Source organism: Corvus hawaiiensis, chromosome 10, assembly GCF_020740725.1.
Source record: "Corvus hawaiiensis isolate bCorHaw1 chromosome 10, bCorHaw1.pri.cur, whole genome shotgun sequence".
In the NCBI taxonomy this organism is placed as follows: domain Eukaryota; kingdom Metazoa; phylum Chordata; class Aves; order Passeriformes; family Corvidae; genus Corvus; species Corvus hawaiiensis.
Genome location: NC_063222.1, coordinates 22,835,106 through 22,858,693, shown reverse-complemented (window position 1 = coordinate 22,858,693; position 23,588 = coordinate 22,835,106). Strand labels below are relative to the sequence as shown.

General features: G+C 38.2%; 1 protein-coding gene across 7 annotated transcripts in view; it reads left to right on the top strand.

Moving 5' to 3' along the window:
• NAALADL2 (N-acetylated alpha-linked acidic dipeptidase like 2) overlaps positions 1 to 23,588 on the top strand; it is a 421,863-nt gene that overhangs the window by 168,918 nt on the left and 229,357 nt on the right. For all 7 annotated transcript variants that reach the window (XM_048314549.1, XM_048314548.1, XM_048314546.1 and 4 more), the window contains one exon: positions 21,626 to 22,127. In XM_048314549.1, the coding sequence (XP_048170506.1) occupies positions 21,634 to 22,127 (494 nt within the window). In that variant the 5' untranslated portion in view covers positions 21,626 to 21,633. The remainder of the gene's footprint in view (positions 1 to 21,625; positions 22,128 to 23,588) is intronic.

The following is a 23,588-nucleotide window of genomic DNA, read 5'->3' as shown; positions in this document are numbered from 1 at the left end:
TGAACTAGCATTGGGTGTATCTTATGTAACAAGCCTATCTTTAGGCTGATGTACAGGATTTCACATTCAGCGCCGGGCAGGGATGGAGCTGATGTTTCATTTCTACCGCTGTGTCCGTATTTTTTAACGCACATCAGTAGCACGTGGAAAGTGGAGGTTGTTGCTTTTTGTGCCTGCTAAAAGGAGATAACGTTCCTTCAAATAGCTGTGTTCTGGAAAGAATAAAAGATTTGGGATCTGTAACTGAAATGCTGTCGCCTCCTGCTTTGCAAGAGAGCAGGAATTTGTCCTGTGGCACAAAAAAAGTGCATCTGGGGAGAGGTTGTTTCAGTTTTGGTGACATTTTTAAGGCTCGCTTCAGGGCCCAGATCAGCTGTTTCTTAGATACCTATTGGCAAATGTCTCATTTTAATAGAATTGTTTAGGCTGGAAAAGACATTTTTAATATTATCAAGTCCAACCATTAACCCAGCGCTGCCAAGGCCAACCCAAATCCGTGTCCCTAAGTGCCACAGCTATGTGTCTTTTAAATCCCTCCACCAGTGGCACAGTACCACTTCCCTGGGCTGCCTGTTCCAGTGCTTAACAGCCCTTTCCATGAAGAAGTTTTTTCCCATATCCCATCTGAATCCCCTGGCACAGCTTCAGGCTGTTTCCTCTTGTCCTGTTGTTTGTGACCTGGGAGAAGAAACCGACCCCCACTTGGCTGTAACCTCCTTTCAGGTGGTTGCAGAGAGTGAGAAGGTCTCCCCTGAGCCTCCTTTTCTCCAGGCTGAGCCCCCCCCCAGCTCCCTTACCCCTCCTGGTGCTCCAGCCCCTTCCCCAGCTCAGCCCCCTTCACTGGACATGCTCCAGCCCCTCAATTTCTTAGAGTGAGTGGCCCAAAACTGAACACAGGATTTGAGTACTGGAGCTGCTCACCGCAGCAGCAGAGAAATACCACGTTCACGGGGTGACCTTTGAGGAAAATCGCTAATTTCTTTGTTTAGAGTGCAGAGGGCACAGATCTCATAAAGCAGTTGCTGGTAAATGGAGTATATTATTTCTATATCAGTGTCACACTGTCAGAAAGTGGCACTTTGTTAAGATAATGTGACCTTTAGAATCATCTTTTAGTCTTTTATTCTTTCTCTGGTACCCTGAATCTCTACTTTTAATTCTTAATGTTTTTTGATGAAGTAGAAGTAACACAAAATCCAGTTATTCGTGTTCTTTCCTTTTGGCTGTATTAGATGGTTTTTCATAAATGGTATAGGTGCCATTTTATCCGTGAAAAACTTCTGTTTGCTGACTGTAAAATGTACATCTGTTCTAAAATGTAAGTTTGGTAAGCATTTACATATTTTATAAAGGAAAGAAACTGATACAAGAATGGGTATCAACTGCTTTCTGATGGCTTCTGTAGGGAAGAAAGTGGATAAAAAAATGCCCTGTGAGCTTCGTGCAAGGTTGTCTGTTGCAGAAGCGGAATGCCACAGTGCTGGAGCAATTATTATTTAAAAGGGAGAATAGGGGACTAGGTTAGATAATAACAATTTGATTTGAATAATGGCAATACTACATGCTAGTGCTTTTTAGCATTAAGTTCTCAATATATATTTTTTTGAGGAGGTCCCCCCAGTTTCAGAATTTTTCTTCTCAGTCTGATCATCCTTATTAAGCACTCGTTGAATCAGAGGTTCAGCTTGGTCTCTTTCCCATCTCTCTTGGAGCTGCTCCATGAAATGTGAGTCATGCACTTTGGGTCAAGGAAACAGACTTCCCTCCTTCCATAAGTATGTCCCAGTTTTAGAAAGGAAGTTTGGTGATTTGTTTGTTTGGTTTGGTTTTTTAACTACTGAAAGCTTTAGCTGAAAGCTTTCTATCCTACAGTGCTGGTTTCCAGCAATTACTCCTTTTGCTTTCATGTCATGAAGCCTGTGGTCATGGAAAAAGATCCTGCTACTCGCAATAGGAACTGGAGGTCTGCTTGATTATTTTTAAACCCCACTATTGTCACATGGCCAGAAATACATGAGCAAAATACAGCTCAATAGCTTCATGTGCGTATTTTTTTTTTATTGAAGAAATGTTGATTTCCCTGGAGACAAAAGCATTTTTAGAAGAGAGGCTGCCTGTTCAAAAAATCACATCCATGTTAGCAGTGTTACAGCAATTTGTTTGTTCTAATTGTACAGAAGTCATAAGTTTTAAATACTTAAAGTGTGTCTAAGTATACACTTAAATACCAGTCTGAATTATACGTGAACTTCCATGTGAAATCTCAGCATCGTTACTGTACTTGGGCAACTGAAGATAAATCTGTGCTGATATAACAAATGTAACATATATTAATATTTCTGAGAAAAAGAAGGAAATACTGTTTTATTTTGTTTGTGCTTAAAATTTGGAAGTTGGATTCTGTGTTAAACAGCAGCTGTTTGAGTCTTGTGTTACTTGGAATAAGTCCTGTTAATGGCAATACTTAGCAAGAATTCTGAGGGAAAGAAATTTAGTTTCTAAGCCCTGTTCAGTTTTAAAACTGTGAAAAGTTATAAAAAAGTCAGTTTTATGGGAATTACTTTTGATATGGTTTTTGAGAATGATATATTTCTATTTCTGGAATCAGAAACCTTGATTTTTTGTTATACTTTTTCCAAAACGAAGGGTGATCATATAATCCAGTTGGAATAAAACCCAATTTTTCCTAACGTTTTTATATGACTGTTACTATTATTAAACTTTAGGCCTTCCAAATTGTCCAAAAAAGAAAAAAAGAAAAGCCAACCCAAAACTGCTTATTGCTGCTAATGTTTCCTACTATGAATGTGTTACAGGACCTTGAAAACTGTTGGAGAAGAAGAAAGCACAAATAGAGAGAGCTTCTTCCCATAAACTTTTTAATAGTATTTTAAGCAGATACTAGACAGATTGTAGATGTGTCAGGTTTGTTAAAGCTAATACTTCAGCTCAGGAAACCCATTTGGCACTTCAAGTGAATCTCCCAGATGGAACAATATCATTAAAAATTAATTGTATAACCACTGGACCTGCCTTTAAAGGTTTTTGAACTGCTGAGGCTTTCTAATCAGATATTGTTGCTCCAGTTCACCAGTGAAGCGAATCCAATGACTTTTCCGGCGTACGGCCTACTTCAGTTAATGAAAGTACAATTTATTCACTTCAACATATAGGCTGTAAAACTAATCTCCTGGTTGACACATTATTCTCTTCTGCGTGTTTAACTTCTCTTCGCTGAAGCAAAAGAAAAGTATGTAGTAAATCAGAAGGGACACATCAATCAACTTGGCACCATTTAAAAGACAATTAGAGTTGGGGCTGGTGGCTGCTGGTGGTGGTTGATGCTGAGCCTGGCTCTTCCCTGGCCTGCCCTGTCTGGGTGAGTTACATCAGGCATGTCTGGCTGTTATTCTTTGTAGAGTCTTTAGCATTCAAGGGAGCTTAAAAAAAAAACCAAAACACACCACCTTTTTTTAAGGAGCTTGTTAAGTATTTTCATCTTTTCCTCTTCTGTCTGGGCTTTCTCATGGCTACTTACTATTCACTGTCATGACATAACTTTTGGGTGATAATATTCATCAGAAAACTTTAACAGCACTTTCATTTGCACTAGACCTGTCACTGTTGATGGTGGACAAAACAGATCAGCTGGCTCTTGTTTTACTTTGTGTTCCTTTTCTGGGGCAAACTCAGAAAAGTTTGGACACCATTTGGTGTCCAGTACGGGGGAAGGGGGCCTTGAGGCAGCTGCTGAGCTGCTGCTGCCAGTCCTGTTCCAGCTGCTGTTGGGATGGCCGTGTCCTACTGGATACCTGTGTCTGCCGTGTCTGTCTTTATATTCATATGAACATGGACATCTTTAGGTAAGGCTCCTACACTTCAGGTTGGTTTGTTTTTCCTGGAGGACAGAGCAGGTTGTTTCTCAGCTGGCTTCCCTTCTAGCAAGAGCTTCCCTCAGTCCATTTCTCACACGTCCAGCTTCAAGAGCTCGAGGGCTGTTTGGAGTCATTGTAATAGTCAGAAGCCTAATATTTGCCACTAAATATTTAAACCTGATAGTTCTTACTGCCACTTTTATTTTCTAATAAGGTATTGCCACGGAAGTAGTTCAATGGTTGTGTAGTTTTCTAAGAAAATACCAGATAGTAACTTCCATTTATTCTGTATATAGCTATAGAAAATGCAGGCACATACATAGTTGTGTGCACATATACTTGTGTATACTTAATAAAGTGGGTAATTTGTGTACAAAACACCAGCCATTCCTAAAAAAACCCCAAAAGCAACAAAAACCCCAAACATCATCATAGGTGCTGTAGGACATGCAGAGGATTTTAATTAGACCCTGACTTCAGACTCTTTTTCCAAAACACTCTGGTGTTGGTAGTCTGAAAGGTAAGGTAAAGCTTCATTAAACAGCATTCAATTAAAAAAAAAAAAAAGTAATTGTCTTATGTGGTAAATGCACCATTACACTCTGAACTCATATGTCTACACTCTGAACTCGTATGTCATATTTATTAAAATTTGATTCGAACTTCCTTTTCAAGTGACAAGCACAGCACAGAATTATATGGTATTTATATATTGTTTTCATTATGAGGTTTATTTTAATATATTCTTCTGAGTTTATCTAGCATTTCAAGCTATACATTATAAACCTAGCTGGAATGATGCTGGGGATTTTGATATTTCTACATCCAAGTGACCTTTTGTGGTGTTTCTGTTTTGATTTGTTAATTTATTGAGGAATAAATTGTGAGAAGCAAAAAATGAAATTATAGGAAACAGTTGTAAATGCTTCACCTCTCTTCTTTTATGCCATTTACCTACTCAGTAAAAACTAGGAAAAAATAAGTCTGTTACAAAGACAAGGTGACACTCCAGGAAGCTGTGCTGTCTTTTCTTCTGCTGTGCATTCTAAGAGAGAAGTCGATCCCAATTTGGAACTGACTAGATGTGCAATTTGGAGAGAGCTTATCTTATTTGTTTACAAAATCTAATGCTAAATAATATTTCATATATTATTTTATAGTTTCATAAAATCCAGAACTCAACTTCCTTAATCCATTTCCGTATGGAGTTTGCTGAGAAATTGAACTAATAAAAAAATAATACAATGAAAGTTTGCATTATGAGCTGCCTAAATTATAAGACTAGGTTTTTTACTTCTAATTAGGCAGCCAATTATGCCATTGTAGACAGGATGAAAATAACCTAAAAGATTCAATTAGTGATTTTAGTGATGTTTCTTTTATACATATCTATATGTATATATATATAAATTACTACTTACACTTTGTGATTCAGATATTGTGACTCTTAAAGCCATTTGACCTTTCCATAAGGACAGAATATACTTCTCCATGGCAAAATTAAAATATTGTGTATAAACTTGTATTATTTTGGGGTAATTTCACAACCATTAATTCTACCTTACACCCAACCCTCCTTTTTTCTGCGCATACCTTAATGTCTCACTAGAAGACATCCCATAATGCCAACAGGGGCTGGAACGTGCTGAGTCTCACAGTGAGAGTTTGCTGATTATTCCAGTTAGTTTGCACTTGCTTCCTTACACTTTTATGCCTTGATTTATGCACATAATGCGAAGGGTGATGCATCTCTGATGTAATTTCACATTCCTTAGGTTAGGATGACTCAGCACCACTGACTTAAAATGCCAATCAAACCTTATGTGCTTCAGTGTTTGTCTCCTCATCCCCAACCTCTTTGTAGGCAGCAGTTCCCTGTCTAAAACGTGAAGTTGCCAAAACATCATTCAGGAGAGCCTTTTTTCCCCTCTTTCAGCCTTCACAGGTGTTTAGTAGACCAACACAATATTGGGTTGGTGTTTAGTTTTTGTTCTTTTTTTGGGTTTTTTTGGTTGTTTTTTTTTGGTTGTTTTTTTTCTTCTTTAATGCTCTTCTCTCATTTTCATTAAATTTGCTCAGTTCCTGGGTTACCTCTGGTATCTTGTCTGGATTGTGCTGCTCCATGTCCATGGAGACTCTGTGCTTCTGCATAAAATGAAGAATTAATAAGACCAGCATTTCTGTATTGCTTTCACACTTCAGAAGCATCAGAGTTCTGTGTAGAAGCAAGAGCAGATGTGTGTATATCTTTCTGACCTCTTTGTACCTGCAAAGCTAAAGACAAGTTTTCTTTTTCAGTGTTGCTGTTACTTTCTTGTCTACAAGGACAGCTTGTACTTTATCATGCTAATTTTTGTTCTTTCCATCATAAATGTTGTGTTAGGAGTAAAACATGGTATAGAACTTCTTGTTCTGGAAACTTACTGTTTCCAGCTGCAGAATAGATGGGTGGAAAATCAGTGCTAATTCAACAAAAGCTATTGCACTGCAATTAAAAGATCAGACTGGACATTGTTAATTTCTTCCCTCTTTCTGTTTGGATTTGGGGTTTTTTTTGGTTTTTTTTGGGAAACGTGTTCTAGGAGTTGTGTAATTAAATTATTACCTGCTGTATCACCATCTGCTTACATGATTTTGAAACGTTTTTAACCTCTGTGTGTGTCTTCACTTCATGACTTCAAGGAAGTGCCAGAAAAGCAGTGAACCTACTCAGCAGATGGACTGAGGGACTCATACCCTCCAAGCAGTCAGTCTTGATTGTTTTGGGTATAATTAAGCATATTTTCTCTAAATCTAATTATTTAGTTTCAAAACATGGCAAAGATGTTTATATTTTCAATAGTAAAATATTTCTTATGGGATGAAGACCTACTGCAGATCATTGCTGTGGATAAACATTATAATTAGAATATTCCTGGTAAGGTCATGTGTGATTTTTTTTTTTTCTTTTTTCATTTAGCTCAAATACTTGTATCATTATCTTTTAAAAAATTTAACTCAATCCTTCCACTCTGCTGTATGCTGCAGGTAAATGTTAAAAACAAAGAACTAGATCTGGATGCTCATTAACAGGCCTGCCAAAAAGTGGGATTTAGATCTCAGTGCTTAAATGCTTCAGGTATCTGTTTGTTTTCAACCCTTAATGGTATTTCATTCGAAACAATTAGAATGTTCAGAGGGTTAAGGTTGGAGCGTGTTGTCTAGCAAAAAGCAATGTATAATTTTAATTTAGAGAAGAAATCTGCAGATGTGAAATGTGCATGGGAGAAGGACAGCAAGTTCTGGCTCTAATCAAGTAGTAGAAGAACATTCTCCCCAGCCTCAGTAGGTTGAGTGTGTTAATAGTGGTCATGTATGTCTTTGGAAACATCCATTGGATCCAGGTCGGATGGTGAATTACACTTTATTGGGGTGTTGCTCCAGTACTGTCCAACTCTACCAGGAAGCTGGAGCCCTGCTAATTGGATGGGTTGTGCTGCTCATTGCTTACAAAGTGCAGAGCTTCTGGCCAACAAACTGTCTTTGATCTCATCTCAGTCCAGAATTGGTGTTTATCATTTATTAAAATAATGAAAGTAAATAGTGAGATGTCTTGATGATCATCAACTTACGAGTTTAAACAAACAGTGAAGCAAACCAGAGAACAGCCATCATAAATCGCTGGTAATTGAAGGTGTGCTGTGTGATGGAAAGCTACTGCTGACTTAGTTCTGCTCTATTCAGAGTACAGTTTGGGGGAATTGACCAAACTAATTTCCTTTAAAACTGGTGAGAGTGAAGGAGTCTCTGCAGCCCACAGGAGGAGCTCACTGTGTCAGGATGCAGAAGTGATGATCCTTTCAAACACTGGGAATTCCATTGACTGTTGCATCCATTAATAATCTTAAGACTTCCAGTTTGAGAGTCAGGTCTAATGGGCTCATTAAATGAGAGTCCATTCAGGTTTTATTCAGCTGTGTGAAGTCTAAATTGTGACAGGTCTCTAAGAAGATTTTGCTTACTACGGTGTTATGTAAGTTTTTTAATTTCTTACTCATTTTGAAGTCATTTTGACCTTGGTAAACCAGAGTCAAACTATATTCAAAGGCATTTAAGTAGCTTTTTTCAGTGCTGTATTCAAAACCACTTAAGCTAATACGCTCTCTACATTTAATTCCAAATATATTTATTTTTCTGGTTCTCATTAATTTAATTAGATTGCAGTCCTCCTTTGCTCTTTTCTGCAAGATTGCTCTGCTGGATAAATCCATTTTAACTTGGATGGCTTATGCTAGAGGTGCATACTCATAGGTATCTACTCAGATAAAAGTGCCCAGAGTAAACTATTCTACTTCTCCCATAAACAAAATTCCCAGTACAGTCAGTAGCATTACTAGTTTTTGATAATCTGCATCTCTAATGAAAAAGTCATCTCTTTATGTCAATGGTAGCTACTTCAATGATACATAAAAGTGCTTTAGAACAGTGCTGATTTTGTTTTTGAAATCACCCAGCAGCTTAACAACCAGCTTGGATATAAAATTCAGTTCTCCAGTTCTTTGTAGTTGTCTGCACTAGGTAGAAAAGTTTATGGGCATTTAGCCAACTGCCTTTTTATATGTTGCATCCACCTGTTTTGACATTAATCCATAAAAATAAACTCCATATGTAGCCCAAAAAGTGGTCTTAGTGGGTCCCAAGTTAGAATGGCAATAATTAAAATGATTGCTTTCATGTCCCAGATGGTGACTGTGGTAGATAATTGTATTCTGTGCAATTATTTTGGACTAAGTTTCACAGAGGAAGGTAAAAATCTAGTATGGTTTTGTAACAGCACACAATATTTAATTGGTTTAACTGAAGGCTTGATTATTTCCAGAATCTAAAAGTAAGGGGAAAATGGAAATGGATTACAGGTCCAAAAAGAGGTTTATGGAGCCTTTACATGTTACACACAGATGAGGCACAATGGTCATCGTAGGGTTACTGTCTTTACATTCCATTTGGGCATGCCCCTGTAATGGTTACATTTGGGAATTCTGTGAACAAAGTATGAAAATGGGTAATGGAACTCACTACTTTTACCCAAATTCAGACCAAGCCCTTTGTAATGTCTGGCATGGCAGCTACAGCCTTTGCATCTGAGTGACACAGAGTCATGGCTTGATACTTTTTAAAAGAGACTGAAAAATTGAATAAATAACTAACATACTGATAGCCCATGACATGTTACGCAATTGTAATGATTTTGCTTGTGTTAAAAGAACCCTGGTTGTTTCAGGCTGTATTTTGGCAATATAAATATTTTGTGATAGAGCAGTGCTTTGTGACTTCCCAAGTTTTACATTTTCATGCCATTTGCCTAACATTTGGTCTCAAAGCAGCTTTACTTTTAAGTGCTATTGAAGATCATTTATTTTTAATAATGCCCCTGTTCGTAAATAAATTATACAAGCTATGAGACATGCTTAGTTCACTGTGTTTCTAAAGACCCTTAATACATAAAGAAATTACAGGTATGTCCTGTATCTAAAATACAGGGAATTCTGTGTGTTTGCTGTCAAAAAAAAAAAAAAAAAAAAAGAAGAGCATTCAGATTTTCACTCTTGAATTTCAGTTAATGTACAAACTGTTTTCTAATGTTGATTCTTGATTCATTTTAATTATAAATTTACTCACTCTAAAGTTTTCATGAGCTTGGGTGACTTTTCACTAGGGATTGATTTGCCTCATTCCTTGGTGTAAATCATGAAAAACATTGTACTATGAAGCTCAATGGAAGACATTTCCCTGTAAAAAAGTAGTAGAGATGAAGGAAGTGCTGCTACTTTTTTGCTTTGCATGGCCTGATCCTCTTCCTCATGGGCATCGTCTGACTTCTCTTTTTTTTTTTCCCTGAGCTTGGAATTAGGTCATGTATAAATAAAGCTGATTAAGTTGTTTTGTGAGGGAAATATTCCCACCAAACCCCTAAATTTAATAAAAATGCACATTTTTAGTGAGGAAATGTTTATTTCTAAGAGAAATAATTAAAATGTAAGATAAAGCAGAGCATGTTCAGTTTTGAATGACGTTTCTGGGGAAACTGTGAAAAATTAGTTGTTCATCTCTTGAAGTCAAAGAAAATAAAGATCCTTGTGGAGTTTAAGATCTGTATCCCTATTTCTATATTTATTTATTTTTTTAAATTTATATTTCAAAAGAAAAGAAAGGCAGGAGAGACCAGGGCCATACTGAGAGTCACTACAGTGATCTAGACAATTTCGCAGGGGCTGTGAGAGAGACAGAAGCAGCATATGAATTATGGTTGGTTCTACATTTGTTTATTTTATGAAATCTTCTTCCTTCAAGGAATCTAAGTATTGTAGGTAGAAAAAAGAGGCAGGCAGTTGGACTGTAATTCGTATTTTGGTCAAAAATATCTGTATAATGTTGAAAATACTCATACAGTATTTTACAGAATTGGATAGTTTGATTGTATTATTCAGAGTCACTAAAGTTTCTTGGGAGTCCTTTTCAGACTCAGTTATGGATAATATTTTCATGAATATTGTCAGGTTATGTTCTTTGGAAATTACTTTATTGATTCCTTTCAATTGGAGGGTGACTTTTTGAGAACACTGGTTTCTTAGTGGCTCCTAGCTCTGCACAGACAGTGAGGGCTGGTGACTGAGATTAAAATTAGGCTGGGAATAAAATCAATAAAAAGCTTTATAACTCTGAAATTTCTATGAAACGCTCAAATGTTTTTAAAATGAAGTTGTCTGAAGTAGCTCAGGTTTCCATTTGTTTGTGTCACTGGGAAGATGCCGCAGATGAAGCCCAAGCTAGGAAGCAATTAAATGTATTAACTGACAGAGGAAGGAAGGAAAGCCTAAATCCAGATGGTTTTCCTCCTTCAGGCTGAAGGGTTCCTAGAACAGGACATCTTCAGAAGGAGCAGTCTGCTTAAGACCAGGTGCTGCTGTCTTGTTAGGTTTTGCCATAAATCCACCTGTACTCCTCATCCAAACCTGCAGAGCTCCTGCAGGGAGTCCTGGTGGGAATTCTTGTGTTTCCATCCCGCTCCAACCCAGCTGCAGTTACTGAAGGGTTTTTTGGAGATGTAGGATAGAAATAGCAAGGTATTGTGCCAGAAGTGTGTGTGACCAAGGCTGGGCTGACACAAAACCGTATTTGTGTGTTGATTCTGTGCTTTCTTACATAAACGTGTCCCTGAGCGGGAGGTTTTGTCCACATTTTGGTGATGTGGAAGTTGCAGCAAAGGCTGCAACGAATAAGATAAATGAAATGCTTCATTTATCAGTGATTTGGGAAACCTGCATCATTCCTGTGCTTCAAGGGTTACAAGTCAAGCAGTTTTTAGCAAGCTGCTAATCTGCTGTGCTTGCTCTATAGTTATAGTTGCTTGCTGTCCCAGGAGTTTCCAGCAAATGCTCATACAATCTGATTAACATGGTTCACGTACAAAGGGCGCTGGCCTGGGGACTACCATGTCTCATTAATGGAAATGAATTTTTCATGCCATGGCTGCTATGTCTGTGGGTTAAGACTTTCATTTCTTTTTCCAATTCTGTCTCTTTTCTGTATTGTATTTTTCTTTTTAAGCGAAAATCTCCGTATGAATTTTAACGACCGGTTATATTACAGGTCTGAGAGTTTTTATTTTTGCATACTGAGGTTATTTTTACTAAGAAACAGATGTATTGGCAGCAGAGGAAAAAAAAAAAGGAGTGCAATGGCATACATTTGTGTTTATATTGAACCCTTTAGCTCTGATTGAATGCTTGATGAGCTCAGCTTAAGGATGAGGTGACTTGATCTGTTCTTGGCAGCAATCCTGCTTCGTGTGGGAGAGGGAGGTTGGAGCAGGTGACCCAGTGAGGTCCCTGCCAGCCAACATTTTCATGATTCTGTGAATTGTCAACTTTTCAGTGAACTTTCCAGAATTAATTCCAGTATTGTAATTGATGTGTCATCCCAACTTTTTAAGAGGCTATAATATGTTCTACTGTGACATGAATATGGACATGTTCTGGTTTATAGTTTGAAAGCAGGGAAAGAAGGTTTAGTCTTCTCCCAGCACTGTTCCTTGGAGTATTTTGGATTAATGTTGCTTTTTAAAGAAAGTTGGAGAGGAAGCAATAGTACATATTATGCTAGTATGCAAAGTATGCTCAGTGACTGGTCTGCACTGTGGCATTTGTTATTTAACATTTTTTGGTGTCAGCAGATTGTCATTTTCTGATTGCTGTTGCTCTGTTGAAAGTTCCCAAACATGAGGGGCTGTCTTGTCTAGGGTGTGTACCTGAACATGAGTATCCAACATCTTACAGGACCATCAGCCCACATTTTGCTCGTGGCATAGAGCTGAATTAGCAGAAACCATCAGCCCTTCTGTTGGTGCACTGTTCCCACTTTAGAAGGGAATTGCTGCAATATCTCTAGGCATCAGTTACATGGTTTATAGCCTCCTTTAGCTCAGTGTACTAAGCTATATGTTTCTTGAGTATGTCCTCTTTGTTCTTGTTGTAATGCACACTTTGCTTATCTTTAACTGCTAATGTTTCTAAATCAAAAAGTTCTACAGCATAAACAATTTAAGCTGTAACAGCTGTGCACAACTCTGGCCAAGTCTAAAGGAAGGTTTGTGAGAAGTTTTTCCTCTACAGTAGCTGATCCGTTTATTTTCGATTGTAAGGTGTGTATCATGCTCTTCTCTAAGTGGTCAGGACATGTTATGGTTGCTGTTTATAAAATTATTCCTTGAGAAATGTGTACAGACTAACAGCATTAATAAGTTCAGTCTACTGGCAGTCTGTGATAAATTCTGTATGTATGAAAATTTGACTGTTACCATGTGTGTGTCAAAAATGACCAGATCAGGCTGAGACTGAGAATTGAGGTAGTCTTTAAGATAAGGGACTTCTCCCATTTATTTCTTGCAATGTCCTCATCTCCAAACACCTTAGAAAGTCTGAGAGATTTCCCTAAATAGTGGTTGGGTCACCATCAAAGAGAGGCTGAAGATTAAACTGTAGGCTAAGCAGCTGTGCCTCTTTACCCAAGGATGTGGTCACAGTTGGGTAGGACTTGGCTGAAAGCAGCATCAGATCTGGCTGCTTTTGTGACTTAGTTCCAGAAGGGCTTAAGTGAAAGTGTAAAATTCTTCTGGAGAGCTACTCAAAGCACATGCGTTACTGATGTGTGAAGCTCTAATGTAGATATACTTCATTACAGATCTTAAACCCGTGGCAGAACTGCCAGCAGGTAGGTATGCAGAGGAAACAGCAGAAGGATGGGGTGCTTCCTTTAATTTTTATCCTCAGGAATCTACTGAGGATTCCTTTGTTGACCTGAACTAACACATTTTGGATTTTCTTTTTAAGAGAAATCATAGACTCATTTCAGCGTGTAGACATTGGCGGATTCAGGATGCTGAATGTCGCACCATGTTGACTATGTGTGAAAAACATGTTCTGATAAATTCTCAGGAATTGTACACCATGCAAAATTACACCTCCAGGCAGACTCAAATGACCAAACTCTGACATTTCTCAAACTTGACAGCTTATTTCAGTGGAGATTTAGGAAAAAAAGGTCAAAGGACACCAAGCATATTACTGCTCCACTCCGCCTAGAGCTATAGCATCACTCAATCTTCTAATATTACATCTTGGGGCAAATGAAGGGTTTCTCATTTAGGCACTAGAAGCAGGAGTAAACAAGGCTTAGGAAGAACAGCTGAGGGAAGTGGTGGTGTTTAGAGAAAAGGAGGCTCAGGGAAGACCTTATCTTCTCTACAACTCCCTGAATGGAGGTTTAGCCAGGTGGTGTTGGTCTCTTCTCTCAAGTAAGAAGTGGTGAGACAGGAAGAAATGGCTTTAAGCTGCACCAGAGAAGGTTTAGATTGGATATAAGGAAGATTTTCTTCACTGATAGCCCTGGCACAGCTGCCCAGGGCAGTGGTGGAGTCACCACTCCTGGAGGTATATAAAAAGCTGTGTAGATGTGGCACTTGGGGACATGGTGTAGTGGTGGCCTTGGCAGTACTGGGTTAATGGCTGGACTCAGTGACCTTAAAGGTCTTTTCCAATCTCAACAATGCTAAGATTCTGCCCTTGTATAGATCATACGCAGGGTTGTTACAGCCTAATGGCTCCAGTAAATGTCCCCTCGCCTTGCCAGGAGCGGTCTCGGGGCTGATAACGCGTGAACAGCTCGATTGCCTCCTGACAGGAGTCTGGAGCATCCGCGTGCCTCGGCAGGTGTACAGGGGACAGAAATGTGCTTTCATAAACATGGGCTCATCTTGGGTTGCAGTAGCAGTTGTCATGGCAACATCACTCTGTGTACTTGAGCTTTAACATTTGAGAGTTCACCCAGAAAATAAATTTGGCGTGATTATGAAGTACACTTGCTTGTTTTCTGAATTCTTTGGATACACATCGTTGAAAAGAGCAGAAAATTATGTTACTGCCTTACTCTTTTCTGCCATAAACCATGCACAGAATCATTAAAGCTGTCATCTATCAAAATAAAGTAAAATTCCAATAAAGATAAATTGTAAATGTTTCCATCTTCAGCTCCATAATGTATTATTTTAAGGGCTCTCTGTCATTGTTGAACTTGATAAAACTGAGTAAAACCCCACTGAGCAAGAAATCAGAAAAAAAAATCTAGAAAATATACTCTTGAAGTAAGGATTTAATTTTTTTTTTGTAACTACTGACCTATTTTTCTACAGCAAGTAAGAATAACACAGGATGGTGACAGCAGGAACCTTTTTTTGTGTGTGTATCAGTATTTTGAATACATCATTTAAAGTCTGGTTTTATCCAAAAAATCACTCTTGACGTGAGACATTAGGGCTTCATATTTCCCGTGTATCTCTGGTTTCCATGTGAAATATTGCTAATAGGAAGGTTTGTCTTCTGTAACCAGCTAAGTTTGAGAAATTGTTCCTAAACTCTGAAAACTGGAGTGCTTGGAACAGATTGCCCAGAAAGAGTTGTGGAGTCTCCCTCACTGGAGATACCCCAGAACCGTCTGGATGCAATCCCGTGCCCTGTGCTCTGTGATGACCCTGCTAGGGCAAGGAGGTTGGAATAATTATAGATAAAATTGTATCCCAAGTGCTCCAGAGTTATCAGTTTGTTTGTGGGTTGTGGTTTCTTCTTTTTGGTTAGTTTGGTTTGGCTGGTTTTTTTCCCCCCAAACAGAATATGTTAAAATCTTCATTGCAAGGCTTTGTCAAGGATGGCTAAAGAACAGGAATGGAGTTGATGCCTGTGATGAGGCCAGATTCCTGTTTTTCTTGTTTGTAGCTCATCCATAAAAGAGACCTTTTAGTTTTGGTTTTCTTTTGTTTTTGTTGTTAGTTGTGGTTGGTTGTGGTGTTGGGTTTTTTTGTGGGGTTGGTTTTTTTTTTTCCTGATTGGTGGTTTTTTTGTTCTTTCCAAGATAAGGGTTGAAGTCACACAGTATTTTGCAGTGTTGGTTGGCATCTTTTGAAGTATAGCAGATTCCCACTAGCACCCTTTATTACAGTGTAGTACCTTGCAAGTGTACTGTTTCTGTATTTTCAAAGTTAAAATTACTTAATTTTTTTATAATAATTTAAATAGGATTGACTGTAATTAAAGAGAAAAAAGAGTTTGAAAAATATCAAAGTGAAATGTGCCTAAGCCAAAGACTGGCAACGTAAAAATTTCCAAAGCAGAAATGAGTCATATAAAATTAACTTTCTTAAGCACTGCTATGGCCTGTTAGTAGAGTTATTGCTGTCAGCATTTTCAAGTTAAACACCATTTACAATGATTTTATTTCACATCAAATTCAACTATAGGCTTAAATGCAAATGCCCCAGTAATAGTTTTTGTCCTGGTAAAACTTTGTGTTTTATTTCTTTCAGAGGCAATTATAATGTCTGGGGGAATGTAATGCAAAATATATTATTGATGAAACCTTGAAGTTGGAAAAACCTGTGCAGGCAAACTGGATATTAGGTTAGTGCACAGACAGTTGGTATGAGGAAAAGTGGGAAAATGGAAAGACTGACGTTTTGGAAGAACAGCTTTGGGTGGGATGGACAGGAGCTCGGGCAGAGTTTCGGGAAGGTAAATAGTGGGGAGGTGGTTGGGGCAGGAGGATTTAGGTAGTGGGGCTGGGGCCTGGTGCAAATGAACAGAGATGTGGGATGGAATTTCTTCACCTTACACACAGTTTGAGCACAGTGTGTAAATGCACGTACACAACACATCCCAACTAGCCTCGGAAGTCCTGAATTCTCCATCTGCTTATTTGCTTTTATACAGACTGCAATCCCATCCAGTGCCCTTCTCAAGGAGAGCAGCAGGATCTGAGCGTTAATTCCAGTGGAAAAAATGAGTGATTAATTCACGAACTAAGAAACGGGTGTGTGTGTGTGTGTGTGGCTTCTCTTTTCTTGTTTGGCATCGTTGTCTTGATGTTCACAAATGAGCAGAAGGAGTAAACAGTGAGAAAACTGAGCTGTGCCCACCCTAATGGGAGGGAAGAGCTGTCCTGGAAGCAAAGCAAAGGCAGCAGCACAGCAAGTCCCACTAGAAATGCACAGGCTCCATAGCAGAGCCATTTATACTGATCTGATTACACTGCAGTTTTAATAAACCTCCCAGGTAGACTCTGCATATATCACAGATGCTGTTAGGTCAGTAAATATTTCTGTGTTTTGTTTCAGGCAAATAGGTATTTGCACTCTAAACGTGTCTGAGAATGGGAAAGAGCTGTGTTAGTAATACATGCCCAGCATGTTAGAGACCAGCTAAGGCTGCCTTTTTGCTACCTGATACTTGTCTGCTGGGGAAGAAGGACTTTCCTGCAATCTTTCTGCAAGCCCCAGGAATTCAGAAGTTCTGAAAAGGCAGCAGGCAAATACATCCATGTACCTATGCACATCTGGATGGCCTAGCATATTATAGCTCAGGTGGCTGATGCATTTGATCCTAGGCAAATTAACTCTTCTTCCAGCTGGACATCATCGTGCACAAGTCTTACCAATCAAGGTGCACCACAGACCCTGTTCTTGTCATGTGGTCATCCTCTGTGTTGGTATTAATGGTATCCTGGTCCTCATGGCTGTTGATGATATAATAAAATCAATGAGAAATTTCTGAAGTTAAATACTCTATATCATTCATCTGGGCCAAGAAGGACTTACAGATGAAGAGACAACTTTAGACTCAGTTTAGCTGTGCTTTACAGACCAGTCTGATCTCTCTGTTCTGTCTTCTGCTACTAATCACTCTTTCAGGTTGCATTCATCTTCAGTGAAATGTGAACAACTGGTGAGTTCTGTCATTTGTTTTTATCTGGTGGCTCTGTGGAGTGACAAGGTACTTAAACGTCCTGCTGTAGCTGAACTGGTTGCCAAGCCCATATCCCAAATGTGAGAGAAGGGACAAATCATTACTGCACAAAATTAAGGCAGCGGTGATGGAAATATCACATTATATTTTTTGAATTACAGGGTAGTGTAATGTTGCTGTTGACAAGGGCATCATAATCTCTTCTGCAAACAAGTTTTGCCAGGGATTTGTAACTCTGAAGAAATTCGTCTAGGCCTGAAACTTGGCATCATCATCTCGTTTAACAAGTACTAATTTGTTGTCATACATACTTTAAAGCCCTGCAAGTGCAGTGGGTATTGAGTTCCATGATAAGCACGGCTATTGGCCCTTTAAACAGATGACATTACATCTGCTTTTGGGGTTTTCCTAGGCATAAAAAGATCACGAGTATTTAAAGGAAAAGCACTCTGTATGGAAGATACTGTGAAGAAAATAAAAATTAAAGACCCCTTCAAAAAGAGATGAGCGAACAGCCCTGGATTTCTGGGTTTATGATTATACAAGAAGGCCACAATACCTTTAGGACAATTTCTGGGTGAATTTTGCCTTTTCGGGACTGAGCACTAAGTGGCCCAAGAAGGGCTTGCTGTGGGCAGCCCATTAACACTTGCCACACTTCCTGCTGTGCATGAGCCTGCTAATTGTCTCAGCTATTTATGAGCTGCATTTAACAACTGCAGCACCAGTCACAAAGAATTTACAGTAGTATATTCATATTGCTTTTTGGTTGTTGGTTTCATAAAATGTTCATGTAAACTCACCTTTCTGTTTTGAAGATACTGGAGGGGGTGGCAGGACCTTTTGTGAAGACCATATTCTATAGTTTTCAAAAGCTTCATTGATCAGGGATTGAAACAGGGAAAGTTGTCAAAAAAAGAAGTTTCTAGTGTTTCCATAACAAGATGTTCCTATCAGGCAGGATGTAAATGTGTTACTTTTAAGGTCAAAGCACAGGCAGAGAGTTTTGGAATGGCAGCTGTTAAGGCAATAATGATCTGATAAAGCTGACTCTCCTGATTTCTTGTGTACAGTTAATTGAAAGGGTATTTAGCTTTGGTTTGATACCTCTCTATAAACATTCTACCCACAAATCAGTGGAAGTATAGAAATGTACATCAGCTTTATTGGTCATCAGCTTGGCTCTGCCCAGTATTCCAGAGTTTATGATCTCCTTTGCTGTCCCTACAGAGTGGCTTTAAAGCTCACTTGGTGCATATTCAGATTTCTGGCATTTTGCAGTTGCTCTTTTATCTTTATAATAAAACATGTATTTAACAACAATTAAATGTTGAAACAGCTTGCTGGCAGATGGGGAGAATTTTCTATCTCCTGAAGTTTTCAAAAATGTCTTTTGAAAATATGTTCATTTTATGGTCTGTGTTATAGAGAAGACTGAACTAGAGTACTGTGGTGTTTTTTCTTGGCTTCAATTTTTTTCTGTATTTCTGTTGTCTTTTTTTTCACCCCCAATTCAGTATTATTGTGAATATGCAGTGCTTTCTTTCTCCTTCCAGTTCCAAGCCAAAACTACATTTAATGCATAATCTTTAAGTCATGCCTACTTCCTTGACCAGCTAAACACCAAATACTAAATAGAACAGGTGATACAGATCGCATGGCACAAATGATCTGTGCCTTGAGAACCAGGAGACCCCTTTCTAAAACTACTTTTTGGAATGGTTAAATGCAGTGTGCAGGCCCTGACCTCAGATACTTCAAGGTAAGTTGTGCTGTCCTTAGACTGAAACAATGAGTTTAGATTAGTGGAAAAAGAGAAGTTAACAACTGCAGCTACTCTTGCATTCTTTTCATTCTTTAACTAAAGGACATGCATTGCTAATAAGATCCCATACTCCAAAGACTGGTCTCAAATATAAAACTGAATTGAATATTGATTTTTTTATTTTAGTTCATTTAGCTGCTTGCTTGTTTGTTGTTTTGTTGCCTTTTTTTTTTTTTTTTCTGAAGTGAGGTAACTGGTTTTGGTGCTTTGAGTGAAAATTGAATTGCTGAGATGCTAAGCTGTGGAATGGGGTTACTACTCATCAGCATTAATAACCGTTCCAAGAAATTTCATAGGAATTTTTATTATGCATTTATATGTAGATTTAAGTAGCCTTTATTAATACACTCCATTGAACAATAACACACATTTTTTTAAATGACATAAATATGGAGAAAACCTAACTACCACAGATAGGCAATGGTCAACGTTTATAAGCTCAGCAAGATTAATATTTTCCATGAAATTGCATCTGAAAAACTGCCTTAATTCTGGTTTATGACTAGTACTGCAGTAATCTGCCAAGGGTTCACTTACTTGGCTAAAACAGTTTGTTAAATGACTTCAGGAATTCTAGAGCCAAAATTATGTTTATGAAATGCAGTGATGATTTGCTTTGCTTTAAAGGACAAAACACCAGTCTTGAATTTCTAGTAAAAAGCAATATGAAGTAGAGTTGGAAAGATGAGGTTGTTGGGCAGTTGATATTACCTAGCAGTGATCTCTGTCCCTGATGGTTTACAAATTAATCTTTCCACTAACAGAAGAGGAGACAGAGTGAAAGGGCAGATGAATAGCTTGAAAACCAGTTATCTCAATTTTCCAAAGAATATCAGTACATGGTTTGATGTCCAGTTGGTGCTTGGCAGGAAGCTCTGCAGCAGACATCAGTTCTGGGGCTGGCATTATGAAATCTCTTCCTGAACAGCCTGGATGGAGAGGCAGAGTGCTCCCTTGGGAGGTCTCAGGGTGATGCACAGCTGTGGGGACTGGGGTGCTGAAGTTCAGGGGATCCTTCACAAGCCTGAGGGCTGGGCTAACAAAGCCCACAAAGGGCAGCCACAGCAGCTTTGCAGCTGTTTGACTTTGCAACCATTTGTTGACTCCCCTGGAATTTAAAGACTAAATGTGCAATCATGATTTAAATAAACAGTGCAGCCTTTCACACTAATTTAAGAGGCTTTAGTTCAGCTTACTCTGTTTCTCCCACTGCAAATTGGAAGAGTTTGGGCTGCAGGTGGAGAATTGATTTGCAAAGTGACTGGAATGGTGACTCGGAACGTGTGGGCTCCCTTGACTGTTCCCAGGCTGTCTGACAGTTATAGGTGAGGGATATTTATATGGCTGTAGGGGGAAAATGGGATCTGTAAATTGGTATTATATAGAGGCAGATAGCCTTTCAGGGGACTGTTTCATTATATTGGCGCTTGCAAGCGGTTTGCTCTCTTCAGAGAGCTTCAAAAAGCTGAATTCCACTTTGCCATTACACTGGGTTCCTCTGTTATGTGGTAATGTTACTTGGAGGTGAGTCTTGGAGAGTGAAAATGCCTTCAAACATAAAAATGGAGTGATAATGTAGAGTTGTAGGTGTCAGTCTAGTGTTCATGACTAAGAGAGGTTTCATATCTTTATCTTCATTTTATTCTAATTGAGAAGTGAGTCTGATGTTTGAAAAGCCCTAAATTACAGATGCTTATGTGTTGAAATGGCTATTGTCAGAGTATGGGGGAAAAGGCACCCTGTTGTTGCAGCCTGTCAAAAAATGATTTGTTGAAAATTGACTTTGAGTGTTTGTACTGGAGGTCAGAGTTCCCTTTAGAGGGCTTCTGCTTCCATAGAAATATTGAGAAGTGCCACAGTTACGCCTTGCTATTAAAAGAATGATTTTGTTACAAATACTTACCTGGCAGTGCTTTTGATTCATTAAAATGGGAAAAATAAGTGGAGCAAAACAACTGGGACAATTTCTAAGTAAATTCATCAGTCATTCAGGAACTATGCATTTAAAATACCTATAAATAATAGAATGCTCCTTCTAAATGGAAGCCTTTTATTGATATGCAAGTACAGTGTCACCCTGAAGTTTCTTTTTTAATTTATCATTTCCTTGTGTTTAGAATCAGATCAGGCAATTCATATTATTTCCAGCTTTTCAACTTTACTTTAGCAGCATTATTTTGTATGGTGTGTGAAATGAAATTGTTGCACACAGTTGTTAAGCTTTAAAATTACTTTCAGGTAACAAATAATTGTTTTGGAAACTCTGAGTCTTCACTCAATTTTTTTAATACTATCTCGAGGACTGACAAAATAATTGGATAATTTCAGTGGTTTGCCATTGGCACTTTTAAATTCCCTTTATTCATATTCTTACAATATATTCCTATAAATACTTTCTTTCTCCTGTGATGATGTTCGTGGGACTGCTGATCCTACAAAAAAAGACAGGGCAATGGAAATGGGGAGAGTGAAATAGTGAGAAACCAGTTTTTGGGTTTTGTTGTCTGTTTTATTCTTCCAGGTTTACAAAGATTAAATAAATTATGTATGTGTGCATATAGAAACAAACATTTAGGTTTTAAATTTTGTTTTAATAGATAAAAAGATGGCCTATCACAAAGTGAACGCAGACCAGAGAGCACAGGGACACTCTCCATACCTTGACAATGATGAGCTCCAAGCCACAGCATTGGAACTGGAATGGGACATGGAAAAAGAGCTGGAGGAGCCTGGCTTTGACCATTTCCGACTGGATGGTGCAGCCCAGCGTCACCTGGGGAACTCACAGAGCCCTGACCTTGACCTGGAGCCCATCCAGCCTTCCTCTTCTCCAAAGGGAAGATTCCAGAGGCTTCAGGAAGACCCTGACTACATCTCCCACTACACGAGACAGGCACCAAAGAGCAACCGCTGCAGCTTTTTTCGGATACTGAAAGTATTTTGCACTGCTTTGATTTTATTTATTTTTGGAATTGTGATAGGATATTATGCACGCAAGAAATGCCCTTCTCCCCCAACACCTCAAGAACCAAATAATCCTCATATCTACCATGAAATTCTCAAGGAAATCAAAGCTGAAAATATTCAACAGATTTACAGGTATGTACCTTGGCAGGTTTTATGTCTAAATGCTCTCAGGTGCCACTCTTAAGTCATTACGTGATTTCTTTTATGTGGAATCTTATTTACAAACCCTGATTTTCTTTTTGAATGTTCGGTTTTATCATGACACTTGGGAGGTGTTCATGTGCATATACAAAATTCATTATTTTTTAACAGTGCAGATTTGTGCTAATCATAACAGGTTTTGCTTTAATAGTGTTCTATTGCTAAATATATTATTATCTTTAATGTAAATGAATTGGAAAACACAGATAATTCAAATTGAATTGAAATATAGACAATAGAGCAGCTGTCCTAGATCCAGTTGACTGCCAAATAACACTATTGAAAAGCAAGGTTGATAGGATGTTTTTTAATATTTGGGGCTTTAAGAAATCCCCATTTAATTTTTGGCACAAAAGTGAACCCTAGCTGGTGTTTTTTCTCTCTATGGTAACTTAAACCTTTAGGATGGAAAATTTGACTTTGCACTTTGAAAGATGGTCTTTTGTTTATTTTTTTTATTTTTCATTACCTGTTCTAAGAATACAAATTGTTGCAAAATACCTACTGACTGGGTTTGATTTTATTCTTTTTTCAATGTGGAATCTTTGCACTGCTTTGACAGTCTATATAACACGTTTGTATCAGAGTAGAATCACTTTTCTGTAGCAGTGAGTGTCAAAGAAAATAGGTTTTTCTGCTAAATTCTGAAAGTTGTTTCTGTATGGGAAGGTGAGATGAGCTTATTTTTGGCTTCTGGAATGCAAAGTTCCTTTTTCATGTTAAAGGTAATGCATGGCAGATTTTTTGATCAGTACCAGTTCAGAAGCAGCAGAACTCCCATACCTGAAGCTATAGAAGAGGTGTTCTTGAGCAGATGAGAAATACATCAAAAATAACCTAACAGGGCTGTTCTAAAAATATTTTTCTTTTGTTATATTTTCTAAGCCAAGTCTTAAATCCTGTAGTGGCTAATACCATGTTTTGCGCTAACACTGTTATTAAATTCAAGAAAAAAAGTAAATATGAAGGGTTTTCATGTGCCAAACTGATTCTACTTCATACAAATCTAATTAATTTCATAATGGGAAAGGGTACAGGTGATGAAAAATGTTGATTTTTAATGTAAAAAATGAGCTACTTTGTCTTTCAGAGAGTAAATTGAACTGAATTCTGTCATTAGGTTTCATCACAAGCAAAGTATTGGAGTAAGCTCAGCCCTAAGATTGGGTATTACACAAATTACAGCAAATTGCTGGCATGTCTGTCAGACTCAGGATAATACTTCAGTACTTTGTGTTTGGGGACTGGGAATCACTTGCCATTCTATTATTTCTAAGGGTGGTTTAAACCATCCCTTTTCAAACCCTTCATCACTTGTCATATAATTTCAGCTTGCTATTAGGATACTAGTGAGAATCTGGACTTTAGATAAAATGAATTATATGAATATTT